Source organism: Capra hircus, chromosome 19 (assembly GCF_001704415.2).
Source record: "Capra hircus breed San Clemente chromosome 19, ASM170441v1, whole genome shotgun sequence".
Classification (NCBI taxonomy): Eukaryota; Metazoa; Chordata; class Mammalia; order Artiodactyla; family Bovidae; genus Capra; species Capra hircus.
The window spans coordinates 57,166,279-57,183,633 of NC_030826.1; the positions used below are offsets into that span (position 1 = coordinate 57,166,279).

The window sequence follows — 17,355 nt, forward strand, 5'->3', positions numbered from 1 at the left end:
GCCCCCTAGCTGTTCCCTGTCCTTTCCTGGGCCTGCACTCCAGGGTCCAGGCTCGAAGGGGACCGTCATCGCAGCCTCCACCCTCTGTGACGTGAGCTCTGTGTCTCGCCCCTCCCCGACTGTCGCCCCCAGACCTGAACAAGCACCGGCGCTACGAGATCCGCATGAGCGTGTACAACGCCGTGGGCGAAGGGCCCTCCAGCCCGCCGCACGAGGTCTTTGTCGGGGAGGCAGGTGAGCACAGCTGCGCTTCCAGCCCCCTCCCACCCCGGCCCTCCTCCGCTCCAAGAAGCCCAGCAGGAGGGGTTCTGGGATCTCGGGGCTGGCCCAGCCCAGCGCCTCCTCCCTGAGAGAGGCGCTGCACACTCAGGACCCCTTTCACCCCGCAGTGCCCACAGCAGCGCCCCGCAACGTGGCCGTCCATGGCCCCACGGCCACACAGCTGGACGTGACGTGGGAGCCGCCTCCGCTGGAGAGCCAGAACGGGGACATCCAGGGCTACAAGGTAGGGGTGCTCAGGCAGGGAAGCGGATCCCTGGGACACAGGGCCCGGCGGGGCTTGGGAGGGACCCAGGTGTGGTGAGGGGCAGAGGTCCCGGGTCTGCACTCACTCTCTTGGCTGTTTGCATCCAACCCACTGAAATACACGCAGCTGGAGCAAAACGCTACCCATCCTCCTGGTGTCCCTGGGGCAGGTGGCACTCAGATGCTAGAAACTTGGGCCACACCCCAGCTTGTACCATCCCCGCAGCATCTACAACCCCCGCCCAGCCCACCAGCTCCTGAAGCCAACGTGAGACCCCTTGAAGTGGTTATTTGGCCAACTCTAGTTACAGTATGGATGCTAATTGAATTGACAAGGTCTTAGAAATCTCTGTTTAAAGTTATTTCTAGATTTTAGACAATGACATGTGTTATGACAGGTTGTGACAGGATTCTATTCATCTCCAGTATTTGCTAAGCCCTTTAGAACTTCCCTGGTCGCTCAGATGGTAAAGAATCCGCCTGCAAGGCAGGAGACCCAGGTTCAGTCGCTGAGTTGGGAAGATCCCCTGGAGAAGGAAATGGCAACCCACTCCAGTATTCGTGCCTGGAGAATCCCATGGACAGAGGACCCTGGCAGCGGTCACAAAGAGTTGGACATGACTACGCAACTAACATTTCAGTTTTCACTTAAGATGCCTGAAAGCCTGCTAAAACTGGTAGAGTATAATGATTGTACCCATTGCACAGATGAGGAAACTGAGTCCCAAGTTAGTGGCTCAATGAGGTCACCAAAGAAGCTGGCAGCAGAGCATCAAACTCCAGGTCTGCTGGCCCTCACCGTGTAGGGGGCGGGGAGGGAGCGCTGGGCACACAGCCACTGGGATGTTCTTAGCTGCTCAGTCGTGTCCGACTCTTTGTGACCCCGTGGACTGTAGCCCGCCAGGCTCCTCTGTCCATGTGGATTCTCCAGGCACGAACACTGGAGTGAGGTGCCATGCCCTCCTCCAGGGATTCTCCCAGCCCAGGTCTCCCTCATGGCAGGCAGATTTTTTACCGTCTGAACCACCAGCCTCTGGAGGAGGTGGCAGCAGTAATGACAATAAGGATGTGCTGCTTGGCTGGACCCTCAGCCTGTGGCCGTGTCTGAAGCCTGGCTCCCACGCCAGCATCCGGCACTGCTCTGATTCCTGGCGGTGGTTTGTTGTTCCAGAGGGCAGTCCAGCGTAGTGGCAAGGTGGCAAGGGTGGGAGCCACCGGGAGCTTCCTGGTTCAGCCCTGGTCGCACAGGCGGGGGCCTTGCTGGGTCACACGGCTCGTGGAGACTCCATATATAAGAGTCTGGCTCTGTATGGGGTGAAGAAGGCGGGAGCGAGAAGGAGAGACGTCTCGCCAAGGAGGCTCTGAAGATGGATGATGCTCCTGAGCAGCACCAGCTGGGAGAACTAAATATTGCGCCCCTAGCATATGCCTCCCCAGGGACGACAAAGGAGCCTGGCGGGGCCTGCTCTAGCTTGGCAGACACCAGGCTGGGGAGATGGGAACGCCTCCCATTAATGCACGGTCCCCAGAAATGTGTGGGTGCCCAGGCATCAAGCATCACGCCACAGAGGCCCACGCGCTTGGGAACATCACAACCAAGCATAGACGCTGATGAGGGGAAGAGCATTGCCGCCTCCCAGACCTGCACTGGGCTTCCCTGGTGGTAAAGAAGCCCCCTGCCAGTGCAAGAGACATGGGTTTGATTCCTGCATTGGGAAGATCCCCTGAAGAAGGAAGTGGCAACCCACTCCAGTACTCGTGCCTGGAGAATCCCATGGACAGAGGAACCTGGTAGGCTGCAGTCCATGGGATCACAAAGAGTCAGACACAACTGAGTGACTTAACAGCAACAAGACCTGCGTTAGCATCCATGCTCGTCGACCTTAACGTCAACCATGTGTTCACACCACCAGCCAGTGGTCACGCCAGGGTGAGCTGTGACGTGTGTGGGGGCAAGCAGGTCGGTACAGCCGGCCTTTTCAGGAACACATGTTTATTGAGTAGTTATTTTGTGCCCAGCTGTGTTCCCGATACTGAGATTAAATCAGAGACAGCGTGAGCTTAAACTGTAGGGGAGGAAGGCTAGTGACGCGCAAAGCAAAGAGCGGCTCCAGCTGGTGGTAAGTGAAGCAGGTTAAGGGGCATGTTTGGGACTTTAAACAGGGTCTTCGGGAGAAGCCTTAGTGGGAAGCTGCCACATGAGCAAAGATGAAGTTGAACCGGGTGTGAATCGCATGGATCTGAGAGAACAGTATTCTGAACAAGGGGACTGACGAGCGAAGGCCCTGGGGTCAGTGGGGGCTAGGCGCATACAAAGCCCAGCAGAGAGACCCAGCATGACGGAGTGCATCACCCGGAGCCCTCTGAGCTTTGGCTGAACGAGATGACAGCCATGGGGGGCTTGGGGACAGAAGACGGCCCTGGGTGACTTGGGTTATAAAGCTTGTGCTGGCTGCTACGTTGAGGGGAGTCTGCATCGGGGCAACTGCAAAACCATGAAGAGGGGGCGGCAACCTCAGGTGAGGGGGTATAGACCAGGCAGTAGCTGTGAGGAGCGTTTGCTCTTGCTTCCGCATGAAAGGTAGGGCCAGCAGAATTTGCTGGTGAACTGAACGTGGAATGTGAGAGGAGGAAAAGCAACGAGGGTTTCCGAGCAGTTGGATAATGGAGCTTCCAGCTACAGAGCAGGAAAAAAGGAGGCAGTGACGGTGGGGGGAGGGGCCAGAGGAAGAAGTTCGAGATGTTTGTTGGATATCCATGGGGAAATGCTGAAGGGAGCTGGACACACAGGTGCAGAGTCCAAGGGAGAAGTTCCAGGCTGGAGATGTGAATGGTGAACGCCTTCAGCGCAGATGGTACCGAAAGCCTGGAGATTAGACATGGTTAGATAGAGAACACCAGACGTCTGAAAACTGAACCCCAGGACCAAAACAAGTGATCGAATTCTCAAAACCCACATGCAGACTGTGCTTTCAGAAGGAGAGAGGAAGCAGATGTGCCATCCCCGAGAGCTCAAGCAAGAAGAGACCTAGGAGGCAGTGATTCAGGGATGGGCCGACCACAGCCCATGGGCCTAATCCGGCCCCCAACTTGTTTTTATAAATAAAGTTTTATTGGCACACAGCCACACCCATTAGTTTACAGATCACCTTTGGCTCCTTTCAAGTCACAAGGCAGAGTTGAATAAGTGCAACAGAGACCGTGTGGCCTGCAAAGCCTAAAATATTTCTTACCTGGCCCTTTACAGGAGTTTCCAGAGCCCTGGATGATTACATTAAACAGGCCAAGTTCACGGGTGACTCTGATAAGAGTTCAGGGCAGGGGATGCCTGCTTGGAGTGGGTTCGAGAGAGAATGAGGAGAGGTAGCCAGTACTGACATCCCTTTTGAGGAGCTTTGCTTTAGAGAAAAGTGACGAAATAGAGTAGAGGCTGGAAAAAGACAGTCAACGGAGGTGGTTTTAAGATGGGAGGAGTAACTCGTGTGTGCTGATAGAAACAGTTCTGGAAAGAGGAAGAATTTCGTGATTCGGGGACGAGAGGAAGCTCTGGTGGGTGATGCCCTGGAAGAAGTGACAGGGCCTGGGATTTAGCGCAGGAAGGTGGGGTCACCTCAGTAGGGAGCCGGCAGTTCGACCCTAGCCGCAGGAGGGAGGCAGAAGGTGGGGACACAGGGTGGGAGGTGGCCCAGGTGGGGAAGCGAGCGTCTGGAGTATCCCGTGATGGCTTCTGGTGCTCCGTGAAGGGCCCGCAGCTAGGAGCAGGGATGGGGAGGAGATGCGTGGAGCCGCGAGGTGGGATATTGCAGTGGGTGAACCAGACCGCTGTAGCACGGTGACCGGCCACTCGAGGCCGTGCCCGTGAACTGAAAGTGTGACTTTCCTCCAGCGACAGCCAGCTATGTGACGTGTGGGCTTGGACCTGACTTAACTGAGGCTGAAGTACAGCCTGGTGCCTGTGATGAAGCCAGAAGGGGCAGGGACCCCGTGGTCTGTGATGACCTCGAGGGTTGGGAAGGGGTCGGTGGCAGGGAGCTCCAAGAGGGAGGGGATATACGTTCACATGTAGCTGATCCGCATGGCTGGACACCATAAACTAACAACGGCGTAAAGCAATTCTACTTCAGTTGCAAAAAGCGGGCATGGAATTGAGAAGAAGAGATAGAAAGTAGCGGCTATAATTCATTCCCGCACCTGTTCCCGTCTGCAGACAGTGTTTATCCATCAGCAAATAGTTATTGATCACCAACAGGTGTGCCAGGCATGATTCAGGGAGCCAAAGATGTGGGCCCTCCGGGGAGCCGTTTCCTTGCAGACACCTGGCCACCACCGGCCCGCACAACAACCTGGCCGTATGCCACCTGCTGGGGTGCTCAAGGCTCAGGTCCTTGGGCTGTTTTGCACAAATGTCATCGAGTCGTCATCTGACAGAAGTCTGCTGGATTCAGCACTCACGGCGAGACCCACCTGCAGAGGCTGCCCATTTATGGACGTGAGGTGGCCGTGGGTCCTGGACCCCCCTCCCCCGTGCCAAGAACGTGATGCGAGCAACTGGCACCCCCTCTTCTGCGTCTTCACTTTTCTCGCTCTAAAACATGTTCCATCTTTTGAACGCCTCTTCCTGACCTCACGTTTGCTTCAGCCATTTTTTCCTGGTTGGCCCCTTTCTAGCATTAAACCCTCCCCCAAAATGTCTGTGCCCCTTGCCTCTTCCCTGAATCCACTCCAAGAGGGTTCATTTATTCCTTCCAGACAGTGAACCCATGAACGAGGGATTTAATGGAACTATCTCAACTCCCACACATCTACCCGTCAGAAGACCGGAAAAATAAAGAAAAAGGGAGGGGTTAGGAAAAAAACAAGGATTTTATAGTACTGAGGCATCCTAACTGCCAGTTCACACATGCCAGGTGGGGACAATTTTATTAGCTTTTTCTCACTTTTATGAGCTTTCTCCAGGCAAATTGAGAAATTGAGACGCCCAGAGCATGCAGAAACGCCTTTGGCCAGCAGGTGGTGCCAAATGCTCTCTAATCCCCGCGGCCTCAGGCTCCCCGTGTTCCGCGTGCTCTGGTCGCAGAGTTCCGAAGCTAGGGAAGGATGCGCGGCCTCCCGCCGCTAGCGAGCCCTGCTGCTGCTAAGTCGCTTTAGTCGTGTCCGACTCTGTGCGACCCCAGAGACGGCAGCCCACCAGGCTCCCCCGTCCCTGGGATTCTTCAGGCAAGAACACTGGAGTGGGTTGCCATTTCCTTCTCCAATGCATGAAAGTGAAAAGTGAAAGTGAAGTCGCTCAGTGTGTCCGACTCTTAGCGACCCCATGGACTGCAGCCCACCAGGCTCCTCCATCCATGGGATTTAGCGAGCCCTAACCCCCGGTTAATATGAAGTAGAGCCCTCCCTCGGAATCCTCAGGGGATTGTTTCACAGACGGCTCTCCATATCTGCTGATACAACCCACCGTGGACCCTGTTGTACTGATCTGTTGAAAGCAAATCCATGAAGAAGTGGACCCAGGCACTTCAGATCCGTGCTGTGCCAGGGTCGCCTGTAATTGTAAGCGCTGTGGACCTGCTGTGCTCCTGGACTAAAACTGCCTGCAGCCTTCTGCGTTTTCCCTCTTTGCCCTCGATCACGCTGGTCCTAGGAAGTGTGTGACCTTGACCTCGGCTGTACAGAGGACACAGCTGCAGCACAGGGAAGTCACTGCCCGAGTCAACAGTGCCCTGGGGTCAGCCCAGGCGTGCCCACCTCTACCACGGGCTGTGCAAACTGCTGTGTGCCAGTGGCTCGCTGGGGCCTGCACCCCTCGACAGCTCCCGGGTGATGCCGATAGGCTGGCCCTTGAACCCGCCTCTTTGCTGGGGTGGAGTCTACCTGCCCTGCACTCCGGAGCCTCAGAACGGAATTGGTTTATACCTACAGTGACTATTCTGAGGGCTAAGTGCCCAGGCTGTGCTAAATCCTACAAGCCTGCCATCAGCAGACTCGGGCTCTGTGCCCTCGTGGTGTTTACAGTCTAGCAGGGACTGAAGGATTCGCTGTGAAAACGAAGGTTCTGGACGGCTTTGTAAAGCAGCTCTTAAATACTATTTCCTAGGCTTCCCAGGTGGCTCAGCGGTAAAGAACCCTCCTGCCAATGCAGGCGACGTGGGTTCGATCCCTGGATCAGGAAGATCCCCTGGAGGAGGAAATGGCAACCTCCTCTGGTATTCTTGCCTGGGAAATCCCATGGACAGAGGAGCCTGGCAGGGTACAGTGCGAGGGGTCGCCAAGAGTCAGCCATGACTGAGGGGCTAAGCAACAAGAACTGTTTCCTGGGTGACTCACACCTGCCGTCCAGGCGTGTGGATAGTTCGAGCAGCAGTGTGTCTGAGACCCTGGGATCAGGCAGGGGCAGGGGGAAGCTGGGTCATGGTCTCCCTCACTCTGCCACCTCTGTGCCCACAGATCTATTTCTGGGAGGCCCAGCGGCGGAACTTGACTGAGCGGGTGAAAACGCTTTTCCTGGCCGAGAACAGCGTCAAGCTCAAGAACCTGACAGGCTACACCACCTACATGGTTAGCGTGGCAGCCTTCAACGCCGCCGGGGACGGACCTCGGAGCACCCCCACCCGGGGCCAGACCCAGCAAGCAGGTGGGGGAGAGGCCAGGGCGGATGGGGAGGCGAGGGGGGGCCCGCCTGGCACCTGGGCTCAGGGGCGGGAGGAGGCAGCTGAGCGATCGGGGCTGGGTCTCCACGCTCCTAATGCAGGGGGCCTGAGTTCGATCCCTGGTCAGGGAACTAGATCCCACGTGCTGCAACTAAAGATTCTGCATGCCCCAACAAAGATCAAAGACCCTGAGAGTCACGGCTAAGACCCAGCATAGCTGTATAAATAAACACATTAAAAAAAAAAAAGAATAAGAGAGGCACTATCCCCAGGAAGCCTTGGCCAGGCCCCCCGCATCTAGCCCTTCCTCCCCTCATCTTCCCACCGAAGCCCTCCTTGCTGACGGCCAGTCCGCGCCCAGCCAGCCCCCTTCTGCTCCCTGCCTTGTTCCCACCCATCTTGCTTTTATCTCCCTAGCTCTGATCATGCCACTGTTCACTTACTGAGTGCCTTCTCTGGGCCTGCGCTGTGCTAGATGTGGGGGACATAACAGCGAAGGGACCTGTGAGGTCCCCTCTTCCTAGCGGGGGAGTTGGCTGGTTACAAGCATCTAGAGGAATTAACCTCAGGTGGCAGGGGCTGTGAGCGGTCTCAGGGCGGAGGCAAGGGGTGGACAGATGGCTTCAGAGAGGTTGGCCCGTAGAGGCCCGGCTGAGCGGCTGACATCCGGGCTGAGATTTCAGTGGGAAGAAGAGGCCGGTCACGGGAAGTCCTGGAGGTGGGGGGGTTCCGGGCCCAGGGACCAGCAGGTGCCAAGGCCTGGAGGCTGGAGGGGCCAAGAGACCAGAGTGCAGGCCAGGAAGCTTGAGAGAACAGGAGTGAGAGTCAGGGGGTAGAGGGTCTGGGGGCCTCGGGAGGAAGTCCGGCAATAATTCTAAGCACGATGGGGAGCCGTTGGTGAGGGTAAGCAGCTGGGCCACAGGATCTGGCTTATGTTTTTGAAAGATGGCTCTGGCTGCTGAACAGAGGACAGGCTCATGGGGGCGGGGAGGTCCGTTAGGAGGCTGCAGGGGAACACGGGAGGAGCGGGCGGGGTGTGAGCCCTGCAGCCCACACATGCAGGGCACCCCTCTAGACGGCATCACTGCCGCTTGAGCTGCTGTTCCCAGGTGGCACTAGGGTTAAAGGACCCTCCTGCCAATGCAGGAGACGTAACAGATGCAGGTTCCACCCCTGCGTCGGGAAGATCCCCTGGAGTGAGGGCATGGCAACCTGCTCCAGTATTCTTGCCTGGAGAACCCCTTGGACAGAGGAGCCTGGCAGGCTACAGCCCAAGGGGTCACAAAGAGTAGGACACGACTGAAGCAACTTAGCACAAACACACACTCATGTGCCTTCTCAGTAGTACTATGCACTTGATCTTGTCGGAACCCCCGGATGGGCCCGTTTCACGATGAGCACAGGTGACCCGGGGAGTGAGGCTTCTCCCTCATGGTCCCCCGCTGGTCGGTGCGGGGAGCAGAGGCTGGAGCCCCGGATGCCTGAGCAAGTCCTGGGCTATCTTCACCGCTTCAGTCCCCTCCTTTGCCTGCCGTGCAGTTTCCTCCTCGCGGATTTGAATACAAGCCTTTGGGCCGAACCTCGCCTCTTTCTCAAGCTGCTGCTCCCCCTTCTGTCCATCATCTTTCTCTTAGAGAGACAACAAGACCCCGTGGAGTCCGTTCCCAAGTATTGTCCTCCTCGGGGACCGGCTCTGGCTCCGGGGACGCGCCTTCCTCCGCCTGGCTCCCGGGGGTCTGCCTGCCTGGCCCACCACTCTCTGTCAGTGTCAATGGCCGGACGCGGACCCCCGGGAGCCTGGATGCTTCCGTCACCGGAGCGGAGTGTTCCGCCTCACATCCCTCGCGCAGAGCGGAGGCAGGAAGGGCCTGCAGACCTGACCTCCCCCTTGACAGACGGCTCACTGACGCTGCCTCCCGGGGCCCGAGCGGAAGCCGGCCCGGATCAGCCCCAGCTCGGTGGGGAGGCGGCGCTGGACAATAATAGCCTGGCTGTCCCCTGCCCCCCGGAGCCAGCTCAGGATGCTACAGGCTGGACACTTCCTCTCTGTCCTCCCCCTCAGACCTCTCCCCTCCTATGTTTTCAGGGTCAGGTTCTCAGGCCAAGAAAACATCTTCCAGAGAGTTGACAGGTCCTGGCTCCGGCTGCTTCAGCCAGCGTGGTCTCTGTTGGCCATAATCCCTGGGGCCCCAGGACAAGAGAGGGGCTCTGTCCATGGCAGGGCTGGTTGTTTAATGCCCACCTGATGCTCTAAGCCCCAGGCACCCCCCTGCCAGGGAAGCCAGGACATGACCTGGCACCACCCTGCCCCCGCCGCAGCAACTCCAGGGGTCCTGCTCTCAGGGCCAGTTATCAGGAGGAAGCCTGAGTTCTCCAACTTTCTGAAAACAAAATCCTGTTTTCTCCTAGTACTTGGACCCTGACACTGGGAAGACTGCTAAGGATGTCAGCGAGGGAAGGGAGGGGCCCGGTGCCCTCAAGCGACCCTCCCGCCCTCTCTCACATGAAACCCCGCTTTCTTGTTTGTCCAGGGACCCACACGCCCCTGCTGGTTCCTCGGAACCAGACCCAGGGCTTTGAACTTCCAGAAGGGAGGAAACAAAGCCCCTCTGCTCTCTCCCTCCAGCCCCCAGCGCTCCCAGCTCCGTCAGGTTCAGCGAGCTGACCACCACCTCTGTGAACGTGTCCTGGGGGGCCCCGGAGTTCCCCAACGGCGTCCTGGAGGGCTACCGGCTGGTGTACGAGCCCTGCACCCCCGTGGATGGTGAGTGCGGCCCCCTTCCAGTGGGGCTCCCCAAACCTGCCCTCTGCCTGGTTCCGCTCCATCGTCACTACACAGAGTCCAAGCGATGAGCCTCTCCCCACTTATAAACTGGAGACGGAGGCAGAGCAGGGATGGGGCAGGGCCAAGGTCAAACAGCAGCAAGTTGAGGGCAAACTGGAGCAGCAGCCCCGGCCTCCTGAGTCCTAGGAGAGAATTGTTAAGTATGTTCTCCCCATCAGTGGATAGAAATGGGGAAGAAGGAAAAACACCTGACCCATCCCGAGATGGATCATGGAGACGGACCAGGGGCCTTCCCCAGGGGTCCAGCAGTTACGACTCTGTACTCCCAATGCAGGGGCCATGGGTTCAGTCCCTGGTCGGGGAACTAGATCCCACACGCCGAAACTAAGAGGCCACTTGCAGCAACTGAAAGATTCTGCATGCCACAGTGAAGGACTGTCAGTTCAGTTCAGTCTGACTCTCTGCGACCCCACGGACTGCAGCACGCCAGGCCTCCCTGTCCATCACCAACTCTCGGAGCTTGCTCAAACTCATGTCCATCGAGTTGGTGATGCCATCCAACCATCTCATCCTCTGTCATCCCCTTCTCCTCCCACCTTCAATCTTTCCCAGCATCAGGGTCTTTTCAAATGAATCACAGCCCACAGCCCAATAAATAAATTTATTTTTTAAAGAATAAAATTTAACAAACAAAAAAAAAAGACTAAAAATAAAGATGGACCACCCCCTAAGGTTCCATCCTACATATGATCCCCCAGCCTTAGGGACTCACCTGACCCCGAGTTAGTTCTTCTCTGCCTTTCGTGGGGTCAGGAACCCCTCTGAGACTCTGATCAAAGCTCTGGGGCCTCTTCCTGGGCAAATGCAGGAGTCTGGGGGGGGGTGGTCAGTGCACCTCGCTGCCCTCTGGGAGCCTCGGCTCCAGCCCCTGGCTCTGCAGGTTGCCCCCTGCTGCCCTGAGCCCTGGTCCTGTGAGCGACGCTCAGAGCCCTCCTCACAGCCCCTGCCCTACCCCTCCCTCCAGGCCCTGGACAGGACCCTGCCCACCTCCCGGGCCCCCCAGGGGCTGCCCCACCGCAGCTGAAATCACTGCTGCTGAGTCAGAAAGGCAGGAAGGAGACTGTGCCCCGGGAGGCCTGTGCCCAGTTCCAGGGCCCAGCAGGGCCTCAGGGGTGTGGTCAGGTGTGGGACCCAGGAAAGGAGCCGTTCCTCCCACAGAAAGGAGAGGACAGGGGTCATGGGGGCCAGACGCAGGGCCAGACGGGCTCTTGGGGTGTGTCTCGGGGATCCACACCCGGAGAAGTGTGGTCCCTTCGCCTGCTTGTCACTCAGCCCAACGGCGTCTGGACCATATGGCACCTCCGAGGCCTTCCAGACTCCCATCCGCCCTTGACAGCCCACTAACGAGAACTTCAAGCCTGGGCCGATGAGACAGTGCCCAGCTGGGCCAGCAGTGTGCCTGCGCCCCGCTCCCACCTCAGCCCCAGACTCTGGTCGGCAGCAAGCAGGCCTCACTAGGATGCAGGAAACAAGGACGCACCCCTGGCTCCCTATAGGGAAGACCAAGACCCAGGCCAGTGAGGGGTTTACTCCAGCAAGTCGAGGGGCGTGTACCCAGGGCTGCATCCCAGGTCTCAGGGCACATCCACCCCGTGACCTCGCAGCCTCGTGACCCCTTCGGGAAGCCCCCCCGGAGCACCCACCGGTCTGTCCATCAGGACTTCATTCCCGCCCCCCAGCCAGGTGCTCAGTTATTTTCTTCCACCTCGTAGCACCTGTCTAAGATGCTGCTGATACCCTCATTCATTAGCACAGACTGAAGCCAGGGCAGGAGACGTGCCCGGAGAAGCCGGGGCCAGCCCTGTGCTCTGAAGCCAGCCTGCTGGTTGCAAAGTCTGTCTCCTGGGGTGACCAGCTCCTCGGTGGGTGTGGGAGATGAAACCGGGTCCTAGAGAGGCTGACGGTCAGGAGGACTTTGACTTGGGAGGCGCAGAGCACAAACCCTCACCTCCTGGAGACCTTCCCAGCCTCCCCGCTAGTAGCTAAGATTCGGGGCGCCATAGCGTCCTCACTTTGGCCCTGAAGAGCCTGGTGGGTGCAGCTGATGGAGGGCCAGCGTGAGCCCCCAGCTCTCGCTGGCACTGCGGAGGGAGGGAGCCGGGCCGGATCTGAGGTTGTCCTGGGCTGTGGGTACAGCCACGCGTGTGTACCCTCCGACTCCAGATGGATGTCGCTGTCTTTACTGAAGCACTTCCTAAAAGATGGTCCTTGGAATGTGATTTCTAAGGGATGGGATGTGGGGGAACCAATGTGTGAGGTACGATGGTTAAATTAAACGAGATAGTTGATTTTTCCCTGCAGATGCTAGAGGACGCTGTGGTTTTTCACTCAAGAAAAGACAGGCAGGCAGCATAAATGTATATATTTTTGAGGACAGCTTACAGGACTCTGTTCTGAGAATGGTCTTGGAAACACTCCATGTGGTCAAGGGTGCTGGTCCCAGCCTGACTCCAGGGGGTGCGGCCCCTGGCCAGCGCTGACCATTCCCTCCCCGCCGGCCTCCCCGGCCAGGGCCTGCGGCCCTCACAGGCCATGTGCTTCCCCACAGGGGTCAGTAAGATCGTGACGGTAGATGTGAAGGGCAGCAGCCCCCTGTGGCTGAAGGTGAAGGACCTGGCGGAGGGGATGACCTACAGGTTCCGCATCAGAGCCAAGACCTTCACCTACGGGCCTGAGATCGAAGCCAACGTCACCACAGGCCCTGGAGAAGGTAGGGGAGCCTTGGGTGGGTGTGGGGCCCCCTTCTGACGTGGGGTGGGCCTGAGGGGAAGGATCGGGGAGGAGAAGAGGGGCACTTAAAGGGGGGACATCCCTGATGGTCCATTGGCTAAGACCCCTCGCTCCCAACGCAGGAGATTCCATTCCTGATCAGGGAGCTAGATCGCACAGGCCCCCACCTGAGGGTTCATATGCCGCAGCTAAGATCAAAATCCTGCCTGCCGCAACTAAGACCCAGTGAAGCCGTATAAATTAATTAAAAACAATTTTTTAAATTTAAAAACAAAATAAACAAAGGCAGCGATTCCAGAACACCGCACGGGGAGCGGCATTTGTATGGACGCGTGGGAAAAGAGACCAGCATTCCGTAGGATTCTGACGGCGGCTGAGGCAGAGGAGGGGTGGGGTGGCCAGCTGTGAGGGAGGGCCAGTCGGGCTGCAGGGGTCACCTGTGCCATCAGAGCATTTCTCAAGGAGACACTGATGTCAGAACCCCTGGGGTTCTCGTGATAATGCTGATTCCTGGGGCCCGAGCATCCCTGGGGATGTGCATTTGAACGAAAGAGCCCAAGTGGCTCTCAGGTACCTGCTGTGAGAACCAGGGCTCTGGGGGTCTGCAGGTGTGGAACCGGGTCCAGGGAAGCCTGCTGGCCCCATGCTCCCTAGACAGGGGACAGAGGGGCAGCGTCAGGGGGCAGGCCAGGCCCTGTGTGCTGGTCCCGGGGTGATGGGGCGCACTGGGGACCAGGGAAGAAAGAGTAGCTTCGTCTGGGCTTTGTGACCCTCCCTGGGGTCGTCCTCAGGCTGGGGGAACTCTTCTTCTTGAGGCTGAGGCTTAGCCCCCCAGGGCCTCTTTCATGCTGGATGTCCTCTCCTGATGTAGAGGCCGCCTCCCAGACTCTCTGGATTCCTGTCCCCCCGCCCCCACCGAGAACATACACAGCCCCCCACCATGCTCCCCCTGAAGCCCCTCCTCCGCATCCTCCTTGCCCGCCTCCCTGAGCTTGGAGGGGCTGACCCGGCCGGGCGGCCTCTGCTGCCCAGTGGAAGCGGGTTCCAGGCGGCCACCCTTCACTCTCCTACTGGGAGCTTTCTCCCCGCCTCTGGTTCTGGAGAAGGGCAGTCTGGCTCCCAAGGCTCCCAGGGTTGGAACACAGCCTGCAGGGCCGCAGCGGGCAGCTTGCCAGGGAGCTGCCCTCCCACCTGCCCCCAGCCCCTCCCCAGGCAGGCAGGCGCCTCTCACCTGAGCCGCTTCCCAGGGAAACAAAAGCAGGAAGGGAGCTGGCGGGGGACCAGGGGGACAGAGCAGGGGCGGGGGGGCCTGGAGAGGCCCGCCTGGAGGACACGGTGTTCTAACCTGAGGCCTGAAGTGTCGGGGTTGGGTGGGGGGCGGGGAGGAAGCATGAAGGAACAGGCTCTGAGAAAGCGCCGCGCTGTGCCCGCTGGAGGAGGGGTCAGTGGACGTGCAGCCTGGCACCCTCTTCCCTCCAGGCCAGCTCCGCGGGTGGGCTGGAAGCTTCTAGTCTGGATGACAGCTGCACTCCACCCCAGGTGCTGCCTTGGAGGGAGTGAGAGCCTGGGGTCCTGGGAGCCCCACCCCACTGCTCACACCCGCCTCGGGCAGCGTCCCACAGGCCCCAGGCCCTCCACCTTTGTCCTGGGCTGTGGGCAGGATGCTGGTGCGGGAAGGGAGGAAGGAAGGAAGGCAGGCAGGCAGGCAGGCAGGCTCTGAGGCCCTCCGAGGCCGTGGGCAGGGCTGGGTCATGGGCCGCCAGGCTCAGGAGGTGAGCCCCTGGCCTGCCATCTGGCCGGTCACCTCCCCCGGGGCCTGGAGGTGCTTCAGTCTGAAGCTGGGCTCTCGGCTCCTTCCCCCGAGGCCCCGGGCCAGCCTGCTGCCCACACCCCACTGCCTGCTTTGCTCCCTTGTCCCCCAAGCATGGAGGAAGCACCTGCTATGTCCAGGCTCCCAGGAGGCAGGGCTCCAGGTGCATGGGGAACAGCAGGCGGGGCCCCTGGGGGCCGTAGGAGCCAGCAAGGCAGGGCCCCCTGGCGAGGAAGGGGCACAGGACGCTCTGTGGACAGAGCAGGCTCTGTCCTCTGCCTACAGAACAAGCTCCTCCCTCGTGCTCTGGGCCCTGGGGCTGGCACCCCCAGTGGCCCCTGAGGCACCTGTCACCCCAGGAGAGCCCATCCCCGGGGCAGGGCTAGGTCCTTCCTCCCTCATGGTGGCAGGGGCCCCAGATCCTCCTGCGGCCTTGGCCTCCTCTCTGGCCTCGCCCTTAGAGCCAGTGCAGCTGGGGGCCTTTGTGGCATCACCCCACACACCTCTCCTGGAAGGCAGGGGCTGTGGGTGACCTGGTGGAGAGTAAGTCAGGTCCTGCAGGCCTGGCCGGGATACACTTCTTGAGGGCACGGCATGTGGAGGGGTTCCAGAGACCCTGGCCGGGGCTTTGCACTTGGATCCTCCTACTGGAGCTCAGGGAGACAGGCGGGGTGCCTGGCCCCGCTCTGGGGCATCCCCTCGCCCACCGTGTGTGTGCTTGCAGGTGCCCCCGGCCCGCCCGGAGTGCCCATCATCGTGCGGTACAGCTCAGCCATTGCCATTCACTGGTCCAGCGGAGACCCAGGCAAAGGGCCCATCACCCGCTACGTCCTCGAGGCTCGGCCTTCAGGTACGTCCGCCCAGGCTGAGCCGGCTGGGGGTCATCGCGTGACCAGGCGCTTGTGCTCTGCCGGGGGAAGCAAGGGGGGCCCCTGTGGCAGGTGGGACACGGGACTCGCACCCTAGTTAAGGCTCACCCTGGAGGCCCTGGAGAACAGGGCTTATCGCCGGGTGAGGACCAGCTCGAGTCAGGGGGGTCATCCAAGAAGCCAGAGGAACGAAGGTTTGGGCTCCCATTGGCTAAACGCCCATCGCCTCCACGCGACCCCACTGACCAAAGCCCCACGAGGAGGCTGGCCGTCCCCTGGAGAACCAGCGTGCCTTTGAGGGCCATCTCTGCCTCCCGGCTCTCGCCACAGTACCCATCACGTCCTGGGCTCTCCTCTCGAGCCTGAAATCGAATCATGAGAACCTCTGAAGGCATCAGGCGAGGCTGGATAAGTCACTGACGGGTCACAGCGACACCCGCGCTGGCCCCTCGAGCGCCTCTTCCCGCTCCCTCCGTTGCTAGGTTTCCGGTTCATCAGAGGTGCCAGAGTTAGTGCAGGCTGGAGGCTTGTTCTCGATGTTCCACGGATGCGTGACTAGGTAACCCAAGATGAGAAAGAAAGGCAAAAAGAAGACTGTGTTGCTCCCGCACAAGCAGCAAATGCTAATTGGGAAGCTGGCATCTTGGGAGCTAATACTTCTAATGAGGCCATTGGCACATCCCAGCGACGTGGTTGGTACCACAGGGTGGCTGAGCGCTAATCATCTCGATAGCAAATAATTCACTCCAGCAGTTCCAGGAAGCCGCCAGCACCCGGTCATTGCCTTAATCTTGGGCTAATAATCGCAGTCACAAATATCATGTAAACAGCTATTATGTCCAGCAGCTCAGATCCAATGTGTAGCCGGAACGTACAGGCAGCCTTGGCTCCCTCCTCACTCCAGATGGTCCCTCCCTGGCCCTCCAGGGCCGGCTGCTGACTTGGCCGGGAGACCACCTCCTGCTTCTCCCATCCAGGGCCTGGAGCCTGTTTTTTCCATCCAAGTTGGCCTGCCGGGGTGCCAGGCTGTGGAATGTTGGCCCGGGACTTCAGCCCTGTGGATTTTCCAGCGTTCCCTGGGAGGCCCAGCGTGGGACCTGGTGTTCTGGGTTTGGGGGCTGTGACTCGGTCCACGTAGTTGCAATCAAGGGCAGAGCATAAGAGGAAGGATCGAGCCAGGACCCCCTGAAGGCTGGGGATGCAGATCCCTCATTCTGAGGGTGAAATCGCCCTCATCTTCAGCTCCCCCTGCTGTACTTGGTTTGGGCAGAACCGACTAGACATGAGAAGCCACGTTCTGCAGACCAGGGAGGGACCCACCTGACATTTGGGACCCACGGGACCCACGCTGCACATCAGCCACGTCCCGGGGCTGCAGACCGGAGACACAGCGTTTCGTTCCAGAGCTTGTGGTCTGGCCACACCGTTTGTTCCTGCGTGGGGGGGTCAAGGAGGGGCAGACTGCAGTCAGGAGCACTACCCTGTGTGGCGTTTGTGGAAAGGGAGCAGAAAAATAGGGGCCTGGCTAAGTGAAAGTGTTAGTCGCTCAGTCGTGTCCAACTCTGCCACCCCAAGAACGGTAGCCCATCCGGCTCCTCTGTCCATGGGATACTCCAGGCAAGAATACTGGAGTGGGTTGCCATTTCCTTCTCCAGGGGATCTTCCAGACCCAAGAATAGAACCTTGGTCTCCTGCATTGCAAGCGGATTCTTACCATCTGAGCCACCAGGGAACCCCAAGTAAAGGAGGGCCTACCTTTATGATAGAACACTGTGCTTAATCACTCAGTCATGTCTGACTCTTCGTGACCCCATGCTGTAGCCCCCCGGGCTCCTCTGTCCCTGGGATTCTCCAGGCTAGAATACAGGAGTGGGTTGCTGTGCCCTTCTCCAGGGGATCTTCCCAACCCAAGGAACAAACCCAGGTGTC

General features: G+C 59.1%; 1 protein-coding gene across 2 annotated transcripts in view; it reads left to right on the forward strand.

Annotated features, from left to right (window-relative positions):
- SDK2 (sidekick cell adhesion molecule 2) overlaps positions 1 to 17,355 on the forward strand; it is a 272,623-nt gene that overhangs the window by 235,057 nt on the left and 20,211 nt on the right. For both annotated transcript variants that reach the window (XM_018063889.1, XM_018063888.1), the window contains 6 exons: positions 133 to 234; positions 390 to 505; positions 6,970 to 7,156; positions 9,799 to 9,936; positions 12,566 to 12,727; positions 15,282 to 15,407. In XM_018063889.1, coding sequence (XP_017919378.1) covers positions 133 to 234; positions 390 to 505; positions 6,970 to 7,156; positions 9,799 to 9,936; positions 12,566 to 12,727; positions 15,282 to 15,407 — 831 coding nt within the window. The remainder of the gene's footprint in view (positions 1 to 132; positions 235 to 389; positions 506 to 6,969; positions 7,157 to 9,798; positions 9,937 to 12,565; positions 12,728 to 15,281; positions 15,408 to 17,355) is intronic.